Source organism: Leucoraja erinacea, chromosome 8 (genome assembly GCF_028641065.1).
Source record: "Leucoraja erinacea ecotype New England chromosome 8, Leri_hhj_1, whole genome shotgun sequence".
NCBI lineage: Eukaryota > Metazoa > Chordata > Chondrichthyes > Rajiformes > Rajidae > Leucoraja > Leucoraja erinaceus.
In genome coordinates, this window is record NC_073384.1 from 42,756,351 (window position 1) to 42,770,783 (window position 14,433).

Genomic DNA, 14,433 nt, shown 5'->3' on the forward strand with positions numbered 1-14,433 from the left:
AAGGAATAGTGCTAGCTGTGGATCGGAATCGTGAACAAGTCGTGTAAGTGGCATTTGGATGCCATTAGTTTTCCTAACGTTATATCTCCTCTTCTGTTTTTGCAGGAGGCGGCGGAGGTTGGAGTGATGTGACCATCCTCAAGTGGTCGGGCAAGTCCCTGACGGAAGGAGGTGAAGGTGGGCAGTCCTGCCCACAGGCCATCAAGAAGTGGGGCTGGATAATAAATGGAGGCTTTGGAGGCGGGGGAGGAGCTTGTACTGCAGGAGGAGGTGGTGGAGGCTACATAGGCAAGTGACAGCTCGAAACACGTGGAACCCAACGCTGGGCAGCATGGTGACACAGTGGTAGAGTTGCTGCCTTACAGCCCTGGAGACTCAGGTTCAATCCTGACTACTTGTGCTGTGTGTACGGAGTTTGCACGTTCTCCCTGTGACTACATGGGTTTTCTCCAGGTGCTCCAGTTTCCTCCCACACTCCAAAGACGTCCAGGTTTGGAGGTTAATTGTCTTCTATAAATGATATATTGTCCATAGTGCGTAGTATGGAGCTGGTGTTTGGGGTGATCACTGGTCGGCGTGGACTCGGTGAGCCAAAGGGCCTGTTTCCATGCTGTATCTCTATAGTAAACTCTGAACTGACATAAACGCCTTGGTCCAGGACCAAACTCAACACTTGGCCATGACAGATATTGCCTGAAGTAGGACCAAAGTTAAACCCTGTGACTTGGCCTCCACAGTTGTCGGTGGCAAGAAATCCACAGATTCACCACTCTCTGGCTAAAAAAAAATACCTCTTCACCTCCATGCTGAAGGTATGTCCTTTTATTCTGAGGCTGTGTCCTCTGGTTATAGACTACCCCATCCTACCTGCTTACGTCTATCTAGCAAATAATTGATCTCTGGCCTTGTATGCAGTTAAAGTCGAAGCTTGCGTAGGCCTATGAAGTAGAAAATATTGAGTGAAGAATTTTCTCCTCTTCCCAGACTGAAATGATCTACCCCTCATACCAAAATTGTGACCTTAAGGTCTTAGATATTTTAGCCTTGGTCAACATTCTGCCCATAACAACTTTCTATGAATTCTTATGTTGCAATGAGGTGATATCTCTTTCTTCTAAACTCTATAGAATACAGGTTGGTTTCATAACATTTTTTTGTTTAGTTTATTATTGAGATGTGTAGATACAGTGATATATTTTTGTTGCTTTTGTAGCTTGTTGACCCTCATGCCAAAGAAAAGACTACACATGATTAGATCAAGCTGTTCAAAGTGTATAGATACAGAATAAAGGGCATAACATTTAGTGCAAGATAAAGTCCAATAAAGTCTGATTAGAGATAGTTCCAAGGTCTCCAATGAGGTATGTAAGAGTGTCACCTTCCAGCCGTCGCATACAGCATATAATCCTCCAACATTTTCGCCACCTCCAACGGGATCCCACCACTGGCCACATCTTCCCATCTCCACCCCTTCTGCATTCCGCAGAGACCGTTCCCTACGTCTATCCCTGGCCAACTCGTCCCTTCCCACCCAAACCACCCCCTCCCTTGCAACTGCAGGAGATGCAACACCTGTTCCTTTACCTCCCCCCTTGAATCCCATCCAAGGATCCAAACAGTCTCTCCAGGTGAGGCTGAGGTTCACTTGCACCTCCTCCAACCTCATCTACGGTATCCGCTGTTCCAGGTGTCAACTTCTCTATATCGGCGAGACCAAGCACAGGCTCGCCAATCGTTTCGCTGAACACCTCCGCTCAGTCCGTGTTAACCAAGCTGACCTCCCGGTTGCCCAGCACTTCAACTCCCCCTCCCATTCCCAATCTGACCTTTCTGTCCTGGGCCTCCTACATTGTCTGAGTGATGCCCAGTGCAAATTGGAGGAACAGCACCTCATATTTTGCTTGGGTAGTTTACACCCCAGCGGTATGAACATTGACTTCTCTAACCAGATAACCCTTGTTTTCTCTCTCCATCCCCTTCCCAGTTCTCCCACTAGTCTTACTGTCTCCGCCTACACTCTATCTTTGTCCCGCCCCCTCCCCAGACATCAGTCTGAAGAAGGGTCTCGCCCGAAACGTCGCCAATTCCTTCTCTCTTCAGATGCTGCATGACCCGCTGAGCTACTCCAGCATTTTGTGTCTATCTCCAATGAGGTATATGGGAGGTCAGGATCACACTTTAGCTGGTGAGAGGATGGTTCTGTTCCATGAGCTTCTTCTTCTTGCGTATGGCGTGCACAGCCTAAAGTTGTAAACTTGATCTATTTGATCGACTTGTTTGCGCACGTCGGGTTGATTGCATTAGTCGAAACAGGGTGGATCATTGAAATTTCCCACCCAAGTTGCCTGATAACAGCCGGGAAAAAACTGTCCCTGAATCTGGAGGTGAGCATTTTCAAACTTCTATGTTTCTTGCCTGACGGGTGAGGGGAGAAGAGGGAGTGACCAGGGTGAGTCTAGTCCTTGATAATGCTGATGACCTCGCCAAGGCAGCGTGAGGTGCAAATAGAGTCAATAGAAGCTAGGTTGGTTTGTGTGATGGTCTGGGCTGCATTCACAACTCTCTGCAACTATCCATTTCTTGCAATCTTGGATGGAGCTGATCCCAAACCATGCTGTGATGCATCCTGATAAAATGCTTCCTACGGAGTGTCTGTAGAAGTTGGTGAGAGTTGTTGGGGACATGCCCAACTTCCTAAGCCTTCCAAAGAAGTGGTGGTGTTGATGTGGTCATTGCTTATTTTTCTCACCTGGCAGACAGATCAATACAGGAGACAGGCTGGTGTGTTTTCAGATGTGGGCTCATCAAGGTCCTATATAACTGTAGAAATTCACTGTGACTTTCGTACTCACATCCTCTTGCCATGAATGCCAGTGTACAATTTCAGACTGAAGGACGAGGGAGGAACCTGGAGCATCCAGAGGAAATCCACATGATCACAGTGGGTCACGTGCAAACGCGGCACAGACAGCACCCGAGGTCGGGATCGAACCCGGGTCACTGGTGCTGTGAGGCAGAAGCTCTGCCAGTTGTGCCACTGTGCTGCCCTCACTTAACAGTTACTTAATAATAACTTGGCATTATGTTTGGCGTTAACATTGTGGGCTGCTGGGCCCGTTCCTGTGGATACTGTTCTATGTTTCAATATCTTATTTCTTAAGTCTGACAGATTTAAGTAGATATGTTTTAAGAATTTCAGTGCTGTGTAACTCGATATTTCTTTGACACCATTATAGAATGATGAATGGTACTGAATTATGTTTTGTTAATGACAGGGGGAAATGCAACTGTGAGTAATAATCCGGAGAAAGATGGTGGCTGTGGTGTTTCTTACATTAGTCCACTTGGTGAAATGTACACGCCAGCACTGGCAGGTATGTGAAAACTCTGGACAAGCTGCTTTATAAGAAGCAATGTTATTAACCAAATAATTATTGGGTTAACATTTGATGAGCATTTGAAGGCACTGGGCATGTACTCGCTGGAGTTTAGAAGGATGAGTGGGCACCTCATTGAAATTTACCAAACAATGAAAGGCCTGGATTGAGTGGATATGGAGCAAATGTTTCCACTACTGGGATAGCCTAGGACCAGAGGCCATAGCCTTAGAATAAAAGGACGTACCTTTAGAAAGGAAATAAGGAGGAATTTCTTTAGTCAACTAAATGAGAGTAAGTCTGAGTTCATCCTTCTCAGCCCCTCGGACTCAATCAAAATGATAGCAGGCAGCCTTGGAAGCCTTACCCACAACTCAAACCTCACGTCAAAAACCTTGGCGTGATATTTGACTCAGCACTGAAATTTGACAAACAAGTCAATGCCGTGGTAAAAGCTACCTTCTTTCAGCTTCGGACGATAGCTAAAATAAAAAAAAATCCTCCACTTTGATGACCTCGAAAAGATCATCCACACATTTATCTCCTCCCGCCTAGATTACTGCAACTCTCTTTACACTGGCATCAGCCAATCTTCCCTATCCCGCCTGCAATTCGTCCAAAACGCCGCAGCGAGACTCCTGACGGGCACCCGAAAAAGGGACCACATCACCCCGATCCTGGCCTCTCTCCACTGGCTCCCTGTGCGGTTCCCTATACATTTCAAGACCCTCCTCTATGTCTACAAAGCCCTCAATGGGCTTGCCCCCTCCTACATTAAAAGTCTTCTCACCCACCACTCCACCTCCAGGTCCCTCAGATCGGCCGACTTGGGGCTGCTGAATATCCCGCGGTCTAGGCATAAGCTTAGGGGCGACCGCGCCTTTGCGGTTGCAGCTCCTAGACTGTGGAACAGCATCCCCCTTCCCATCAGAACTGCCCCCTCCATCGACTCCTTTAAGTCGAGACTAAAAACTTATTTATACTCCCAAGCCTTTCCTGACGTCCACTGAGCGAGGGCTATATGTATATATGTATGTAGTTTTGTTTGTTTATACTATTCTTATAACAAATGTAAAGCACTTTGGCCAACGAGAGTTGTTTTTTAAATGTGCTATATAAATAAATGTGACTTGACTTGACTAGTCAGAGGGTGCTGAATCTATGGAATTTATTGCTACAGAAGTTTATGGAGGCCAAGTCATTGGGTATTTTAAGGCTGAAATTGACAGATTTTTGATTAGTAAGGGTGTCTGGGGTTATGCGGTGAAGGCAGGAGAACGGGGTTGAGAGGGAAAGATAGATCAGCCACGATTAAATGGTGGAGTAGACTTGATTGACCGAATGGCCTAATTCAGCTCCTAGAACAGATTAATTTATGTAACCAGTTGCAAGGCACAACGGATGAGAGATTTTGCTCGGTTCCGTTTTAACTCTTCCATTCACCCATTCCAAAGGAAATTAAGCTGAAATTCCAAGGTCATAATCAGATGCGCCAGGTGCAATGAGTTTCACTCACACAAAACTAAAAATGTGTCATAATAAATAAATAGAATGGAACTCAAATGAACTCTCTATTGAGCAAACCATTTGCTTCACTAGATTGCCGTCCAGATGGTGAAAACCAAAATCTGCTCCAGTTTCATTTAGATATTTTCTCTGTGGTAAAAATCCTATTAAGCTCATGTTATTTATTTTCAGTGCAGACTGTCTTTGTCTCAATCTGCTTATTAGAGTCATGCAGCATGAAAACAGGCCCTTCAGCCCAACCTGCCCAGTCCTACCAACATGCCCCATCTGCACTAGTCCCACCTGCCTGCATTTGACCCATATCCCTCAAAGCCTACCCTATCCATGTACCTGTCTAAAAGGTTCTTAAACATTGCGATAGTACCTGCCTCAAGTACCTCGTCAGGCAGCTTGTTCCAACGCCCACCATCTTTTCTGTAAAAAAGTTACCCCTCAGGTTCCCATTAAATCTTTTCCCAATCACCTTAAACCTATGTCCTCGATTCTTGATTCCTCTACTCCAGACAAAAGTTTCTGTGTGTCTACCTGATCTATTCCTGTTATTGTCTTCTCTTTGTTTGCCTCTTGTTACCTCTCTAGGTCTCTGCCTCGTTCGGTCTTTTTTGTCTTCTATTCCTTTCTGTCGCAGCTCGCTAACCTGCGCCGTCTCCGTCTCTTTGTTTCCATCTTTCACCCGCGCACTTTGTTTCTATTATGTGCATGTTTCTTTCTCTCCTCACAGTAACAGAAAGCCACGGGGAGGTTGAAATTATGCTGCATTTAAATTGCAGTCACTGTGAACATAATGACTGTATATTTGACCATCTCAAAGAAGAGCTTGTTTGCCTTTGTGAACCAGGAAAGATTCTGGCTTCAGACAGTGTTACCTGCATTTGTGAGTATCAGTTTTGATTTATTTTTTGAACCCCCATTGAATTTATTTTAAGTAACATATATTTAATGGCAGCAGAGCCTAATGCAGATGAATTGATTTTCTGGAAGAGATGTATTATTCAAATGTTAACTCTTATTCTGAGGCATACCTTTGAACGCTGGTGCAGACAAAAGCTTCATGCTGTGGGTTACTGGAAATCTGAAATAAAAATAAGATCTTATTGGAGATTGTTTAGATTGTAACCAGAAGGATAGATGAGGGGGAACCAATAGATGTGATGTGCTTAGACTTTCAGAAGGTTTACAATTCCATGCCACGTGGGGTTATCCAGCAGAATTAGAAATACAAGGTTAATATATTGGCCTGCGTAATTGATGGGTCTGTGGACAGATGACAAAGAGTAGAAATAAACAAGTCATTTCCAAGTTGGAAGCTATGATTAGAGGGGGTGTCAAGGTGATCAGTGCTGGGGCCCCAACTGTCCACAATCTGTATCGGGGGGGAACCAAGTGTAATATATCTACATTTGCTCGTGATATAAAGCTGAATGGCAGAGTGGGCTGTGAGGAAGATGCAGCAACGTAAAAGTGGCAGGCAAAGTGAAGGAAATGGCTGACAGAATATATCATGGAAAATTGAGTGGTTATCTATTTTGGTTGAAGAAAACTAGGAATGTGGAGTATTTTTTAAATGTTGAGAGAATGAAAGCAGTTTCTGTTCAGAGTGACGGCAGTGAATGAAATCAAATCAATGAAAATTAACAACACAATTAGAAATGTGGTCCTTTTACAAGATAATTTGACGGCAATAAAGACATCTTATCACAAATATATTTGTTTAAGAAGGAACTGCAGATGATGGAAAATCGAAGGTAGACAAAAATGCTGGAGAAACTAAGCCGGTGCAGCAGCATCTATGGAGCGAGGGAAATAGGCAACGTTTCAGGCTTATCTGAAGAAGGGTTTCGGCCCGAAACGTTGCCTATTTCCCTCGCTCCATAGATGCTGCTGCACCCGCTAAATTTCTCCAGCATTTTTGTCTACCTTTATCACAAATATATACTGCCCTGCTAAGACCACTCCAAATATATTGTGTACAGTTCCGGAAGTGGCGGCACTGTTAACAGCTGCGGCTCGCCTGCAGTCCGTCTGTCTTTACTTTTTTCTGTTCTGTTGTTTTTTTTGTCTTGTTTTGGTTAAGTTTTAGTTTGTTGGGTTGTGTTAGAGGGGGTGAAACATGTTCTCTGCCTCTTCCTTCGGGGGAATGCGACTTTTTTGTGTCGTATCCCCCTTCTCTGCCTCCGTCTGCGCTGAGGCCTAATGGCGGAGCTGGCGGCCTCCAACCTGCGACCGACCCCGAGGCTCCGGAGGCAGAGCCAGCCAGGACTCACCAACGAGAGGCTGGCCGTCTTCGGGGCTAAGGCAGCGGTGGCCCGACTTGCTGGTGCGGCGTTCTGGCTTTCGGCGGCGGCCTGGAGCTGATGCAGCGGGGCTCGGAGCTGAGACTGCGGGACCCGGAGCTGGGGCAGCGGCCCCTGGAGCGGAGACTGCGGGACCTGGAGCGGCGACTGCGGGACCCGGAGCTGGGGCGGCGGCCCGGAGCGGAGACTGCGGGACCCGGAGCGGAGACTGCGGGACCCGGAGCGGAGACTGCGGGACCTGGAGCGGAGACTGTGGGACCCGGAGCGAAGACTGCGGGACCCGGAGCTGGGGCAGCGGCCCGGAGCTGGGGCAGCGGCCCGGAGCGGAGACTGCGGGACCCGGAGCTGAGGCGGCTGCCCGGAGCTGATGCTGTGGCGGGCTGTCTCGGAGAGGAGACGGCGTTCCGGCTTTCGGCGGTGGTGACATCACCACGGAGGTCCACTGGACTGGAGAGCGGCATCTTCGGCCTGGATCAATCGCCTCAGCGCAGAGGGAGAACAAGGAGGGAAGAGACGGAGACTAAGACTTTGCCTCCATCACAGTGAGGATGTGCTTGGTGAACTCACTGTGGTGGATGTTTAATTTGTGTTTATTGTATGTTTTGTTATTATTGATTCTGTGTATGACTGCAGACAACATAATTTTGTTCAGACCGAAAGGATCTATCTATCTATCTATATATCTATCTATCTATCTATCTATCTATCTATCTATCTATCTATCTATCTATCTATCTATCTATCTATCTATCTATCTATCTATCTATCTAACAAGGAACTGCAGATGCTGGTTGATAGACACAAAGTGCTGGAGTGGGTCAGGCAGCATCTCTGGGGAAAAAGGATGGGTGATGTTTCGGGTTGGGACCCTTCTTCAGACTGAGGATATATAAGAATATAGGACTCCAGCACTGTGTCTATCTGGCTGAGAAATATTTGAGATGGTAGTGAATAACTCATGCCATTCACTGGTGATAGAAGGAGGCCAAAGCAGAGTTCGAACATAAATTGGGGATGAAAATGAACAAAATTACAAGTGAAATGATTTCTCACTTTGACAACTGTTTTCTCTGACTCTTTCCTCTCGGTCAGTTGCCCCGGATGGCCACCTGCCGTTTTCCCTCGTGCTATCGGTGGTGTTGTCTATCGTGGTGGCAGCCTTGCTCCTGGCCTTCTCGGGAATCATGATCGGTGAGTACAATCTTTGGAACATAGGGCTGCACAACGCAGTGGTACAATTGCTGCCTCTGAACGCCAGAGACCCGGGTTCGATCCTGATTACAAGTGCTGTCTGTACAGAGTTTGTATGTTCTCCCTGGGACCATGTCGGTTCCCCGTGTGCTCCGATTTCCACCCACATCCCAAAGACTTGCAGGTTTGTAGGTTAATTGACTCCTGCAAATTACCCCCTAGTGTGTAGGATGCAAAAGATAGAACTAGTGTGTGGGTGATCGATGGTTGGCAAGGACTTGTTGGACCGAAGGATCTGTTTCCATGCTGTATCTCTAAACTGAACTAAACTAGTTGGTGTTGAAATACAGAAGGATCCCTTTTCCTTATCCACTACATTCAGCGACTCCAAATCAATCCTAAATATAGGTCCCAGTTTGAATCCGAATAGCCTATTTTGAGGGAACGTGGTGACAATGCAGTGGCATCAGATGTATTTCTGGAGCACTATTGGCACCTGGGGAGATAATCTCAACATCTGGATTAGATCCTTCACTGATACACTGGGGAAGCTTCTTCTTCTTCTTCTTACGAATGAAACATAAACCAAAAGGAATAGTTAGATCTCAAGCCAGGTGTTGAGCAGCCAGGTTGTTGTCTCTGCGACAATGTCTGCCAGTCCCTGAGCTCCATTTGGTGGGTGGTAGAGCTGGCACCCTGAGATGACATGGTTGGCTGTCTGTTGTTTTGCTCCACATTCACAGGCTGGGCTCTGGCGGAGTCCCCATCTCCACATGCTGGCATTGAAACGCCCAACTCCAATACGAAGTCTGTTGAGCTTCACTCAAGCTGACTTCTCTCTATACCGAAGATAGACACAAAATGCTGGAGTAACTCAGCAGGACAGGCAGCATCTCTGGATAGAAGGAATGGGTGATGTTTTTGGGTCGGGACCCTGAAGGGTTCCTGGTCTCAACCTACAGGGTCTCGACCCGTCTATCTTTGGTTTAAACCAGCATCTGCAGTTCCTTCCTAAAACATGCTCTCTATCCAGTTCTTGCAAACCTAATGTTTTTTTCTGTTACTAACTAAACTATACCTCTTTATGTGGTAGGAAGCAACTGCAGATGCTGGTTTAAACCGAAGATAGACACAAAATGCTGGAGTAACTCAGCGTGTCTCTGGAGAAAGGGAAAAGGACGACGTTTCGGCTCGAGAACCTTCTTCAGATTGAGCCCAGTCTGAATTAAGGTCTTGAATCAAAACTTCACCTATTCCTTTTCTCCAAAGATGCTGACCCGCTGAGTTACTCCAGCATTTTGTGTCTAACCTCTTTAAGTGGGATTCCTACGGGTGCTCCAGGTTCCTCCCACATCCCAAAGATTTATGGGTCTTTATGTTAATTGGCCTATGTAAATACCCCTTAGTGTATCAGGAGTGGATGTGAAAATGTGATTGCATACAACTAGTGTGAACGGGTAATCGATGGTCGGCATGGACTCGGTGGGCTGATGGGCCGGTTTCAGTATCAGTATCAGTATATCTTTATTGTCATTTCCTGAGTACTCACATACCCAGAGGAAACAAAAAAACGTTGCTCAACCAGTGTCCATTCAGTGTGCAGTACAAATAACAACAAATAAATAGAAATAAAAATACATATATCATGAACAAATTAAACACTCTACTCTCTACTAAACATCAACAGGCGTTCCAATCGACAGCTGCTGCAGTGTGTCCAGGTTGATGGTTGGTGCGCGATACTTTGGCAGGGGGCTAAGTCCGTTTATCAGTCTTATAGCCTGCGGGAAGAAGCTGAGGAGCATCCTGCTGGTTTTGCAGCTAATGCTCCTGTACCTCTTCCCAGATGGCAGGATGTAGAATATGTGATGCGATGGGTGGTAGGGGTCTTTGATGATGGAGATGGCTCTGTTGATACATCTCTTCCTGTATATGTCCAGCAAGAAAGGGAGTGGAGCACCAATAATCCTGCTGGCGGTCTTCACAATCCTGTCAAGTTGGTGCCGTTCGTATGCCTTGCAGCTCCCGAACCAGGAAGTGATGCCGTTGGTTAATGTGCTCTCAATTGTCCCCCTATAAAAAGTTCGTAGATGTGTAGTGGGGAGACCTGCTTTACGTAGTCTTCGGAGAGGGTGTAGTCGCTGCTGGGCTCTCTTGACCAGTGCTGTGGTGTTGGTCGTGGACATCAGGTCATCTGACAGGTGGAGTCCTAGGAACCTCACGCTGCTGACCCTTTCCACATCAGCTCCATCGATGTGCAGAGGTGTATGGTGTTGTTTTCCCGCCCTCCTGAAATCAACCACCATCTCCTTAATTTTTCCCACGTTGAGAATGAGGTTGTGGGATTTGCACCATCCTGTGAGCAGCTCCACCTCCATCCTGTACGCCGACTCATCATTGTCACTGATGAGACCCACCACTGTTGTGTCATCAGCGAACTTGTTGATGAAGTTGTTATTGAGTCTAGCAGTACAGTTGTGTATAAGCAGACTAAACAGCAGGGGGCTTAGGACACAGCCTTGGGGTGAGCCAGTGCTCACGGCTATGGTTTTTGATGTCCTACTGCCCACCCTGACTGTCTGCTGCCGTTGTGATAGAAAGTTCAGGACCCAGTTACATGTGCCAGCATCAACCCCCAATAGCTCCAACTTCTCCACCAGCTGCTGCGGAATGATTGTGTTAAACGCAGAGCTGAAGTCTATGAAGAGGATCCTAGCATAAGTATTTTTCCGATCAAGGTGTGACAGTACGAGGTTCAGTGTTGTTGTTCCATGCTGTATCTCTAAACTAAACTAAACCCCTGATCCAACCATTGTAACAGAACACTACGGACCACTTCTTGCACTAGTTTGGTATAGTTTAAACATACAGCATGGAAACAAGCTCTTCACTACCGAGTCCAAGCCAACTATTTATATCCCCTTCACACTATTTTTACAATATTCCACTTCGGCATCCACTCCCTATACATTAAAGTGAAGTTTTACAGAAGCCAATTAACCTACAAACCTGTTCGTCTATGGAGTGTGGGAGGAAACCGGAGATCCTGGAGATAATACAGGGAGAACATGCAAACTCCTTATAGACAGCACTCGTAGTCAGGATCAAACCCGGGTCTCTGACGCTGTAAGGCAGCAACTCTACCAATGTGCCACAGTGCCGTCCTAACAATATATAACAATAAACTCGACTTAACTTGAGTGAGTTACCTGTTAGCTTCATGATAGCTGACGCTTCCTTCCATACATGTGATAGCTGGCCATTAATCTTCTATCTATTATATATTAAAACTGTGTGGCCCAGCCCAGCCCCAAACAGCCCAGCAGCCAGCCCCAAGCAGCCCACAGCAGCTCAGCCCCAAGCAGCCCAGCCCCAAGCAGCCCAGCCCCAAGCAGCTCAGCCCCAGCCCAGCCCCAAGCAGCTCAGCCCCAAGCAGCCCAGCCCCAAGCAGCCCAGCCCCAAGCAGCCCAGCAGCTCAGCCTCAAGCAGCCCAGAGTCGGAGACCCAGCCCAGCCCGGAGTCGGAGATGTCACCAAACGGAAAGCGGAGACTCTGATCCCAGCGCAGGAGAACAACCAGAGCCCACTGTGAGTCCCCATCCCCACTACCCCTCTGGTCCCCCTCGCTGACTCCTCCCCCCTCCCCCGTGATGCCCCCCCCCCTCTCCCCATGGCTCGTCCCCCGTCTTTTCTCCGAGCTCACACCCCTCTCCCTCCACCTCCCCCACCCACACACCCCTCTTCGCCCACACAACCCCCCCCCTCCCCCCCGCCCACACACCCCTCCCCCCACAAGCCTCCTGCCCACACACCCACCCTACCACACACCCCCCACCTACACACAAACACCCCCCCCCCCCCCCATACACACACACACCCACCCACACAACACACCTCCCCCCCCCCCCCCCCCCCTCCCACACATGAAGAGTAGGGAGAGGGAGTTCTCAGCATGAGGGGAAATGAGCTGCGCCTGCACAGTTAAGGGCTATGGGTGAGTGGTGGAATATTGCGTTTGGGGAATGGATTGCATTGAGGGAACGGATGAGTGGTGGAATATTGCATTGGGGAATGGATTGCATTGGGGAACCAGGCCGCCCATTTGACTGGGACCCAACGGGTCCCACTTAGTCTAGTATGCTATTAAAAATGTTTCTGGCAGTGTATCGACTCAAACACCAAGAGCTGCAAGCCATGCAGATGGAACTGCAGAGTCCCGATTACAAGCTCAGCAAGCTGCGAACTTCCACCATAATGACCGACTACAACCCCAACTACTGCTTCGCTGGGAAGACAGCCTCCATCAGCGACCTCAAAGAGGTTCCTCGGAAAAGCATAGTCCTCATACGGTGAGTGAAAGCATGATTGGAAGCCATAAAATGTGTTAGTTTCATGGCATTGCCTGAAGAGTGGAAGGAAATAAAAAGCAGTATCCAGAGATTTATCTCATGCTTTGTTTCCTTTAGTACGAAAAAGAACTGCACAACCAAAATGCTGTATGTGTGGGAAGGAAATGCAGATGCTGGTTTATAGTGAAGATAGACACAAGGTGTCAGAGTAACTCAGCGGGTCAGGCAGCGTCTCTGGAGAAAAAGGATAGGAGACGTTTCGGGTCGGGACCCTTCTTCAGATTGAAAGTAGTGAGGAGGGAACTGGATGTAGGAAAAGGCCAGAACAAATCAGGGCCGGAAAAAGATGACCAAGGATGTGTGGAACCCATCATAAGTTCATAAGTTATAGGAGCAGAATTAGACCATTTGGTCCATCATGTCCACTCTGACATACAATCACAGCTGATCTATCATTCCCACTCAACCCTTTTTTCCTGCCTTCTCCCCATTAACCCTGATACCCATATTAATTGTTAATCTGTCAATCTCCACCTTAAAAATATCCATTGACTTGGCCTCCACTGCCTCTGTGGCAATGAATTCCACAGATTCACCACCCTATGACTAAATAAATTCCTCCTCATCACCTTTCTAATGGTATGTCCTTTTAATCTGAGCATATGGCCCTCGACTCTCCCACAAGTGGAAACATCCTCTCCACATGCACTTTATCCAGGCCCATTGTTGGTTGGTTGGGAAGATCAGGTGGAAAGCTAATATGAGCATGGGCCACCATATTTTTCTGTAGGAAAGAATAAATACCAAGCATTCTCTCATTTAGTTTAGTTTAATTTAGTTTAGTTTAGTTTAGTTTAGTTACTTGGGCGGTTTACACACCAGCGGCATGGATATTGACCTCTAACTCAAGTAACCCTTGCTTTCCCTTTCTCTCCCTTTTCCTAGTTCTCAGACAAGCCTGGCTGTCCCCCTGATTCAATTTTATCTCTGTTTGCTTCGTTGTCACCGTCTCCTTGCTAATAACAATGATCTATTCTACATTTTCCTTGAACTTCATCCTCTTTGATGTCATGTTTTCACACCTTACCCTTCCTGATCTCTGTCTCCTTCTCCTCTCGGTCTGAAGAAGAGTCTCAACCCGAAACATCACCCATTTCTTCCATCCAGAGATGCTGCATGTCCCGCTGAGTTACTCCAGCATTCTGTGTCTATCTTCGGTGTCCACAGTGTTTAGATAGAAGATAAAGCGGAATAATGTTCAATGCAAGGTAAAGTCTAGTAAAGTCCAATTAAAGATAGTCTGAGGGTATCCAATGAGTGGATGGTAGGTCAGGACCATTCCACACTTGGAAAAAAGGTTTTCACTCTCTACCCAATCCATGCCTCTCATAATTTTAGTTCAATGTCATAAATTTTAAGTTCAATGGAAGAGTAAAAGGGCCAACTTAAAACTTTTGTTTCGCACAGTAGATATTTAGACCATTTTAGCATCTAAAACAGGAGTGAATCTCATATTCATAATAACTCGGAAAAAGCAAAGCCCGATTAATATTCATAATAGATGTTCAAAAATAGACAAATGGATAAATAGCAAGGGAATGGATTAGTTCATGGTAGTTGGCATGTGCCCAGTGATGAGAGGATGAAGGTTAAATCAATTATATGCATCCTATGTTATTATCTTAACATTTAATTA

At 46.8% G+C, this 14,433-nt stretch overlaps 1 protein-coding gene across 1 annotated transcript in view; it reads left to right on the forward strand.

Moving 5' to 3' along the window:
• The window catches only part of LOC129699874 (ALK tyrosine kinase receptor-like), a 265,553-nt gene that overhangs the window by 192,999 nt on the left and 58,121 nt on the right, over positions 1-14,433 (forward strand). The window contains exons 8-12 of the mRNA XM_055640014.1: positions 106-288; positions 3,276-3,374; positions 5,626-5,778; positions 8,291-8,581; positions 12,551-12,737. Of these exons, the coding sequence (XP_055495989.1) occupies positions 106-288; positions 3,276-3,374; positions 5,626-5,778; positions 8,291-8,581; positions 12,551-12,737 (913 nt within the window). The remainder of the gene's footprint in view (positions 1-105; positions 289-3,275; positions 3,375-5,625; positions 5,779-8,290; positions 8,582-12,550; positions 12,738-14,433) is intronic.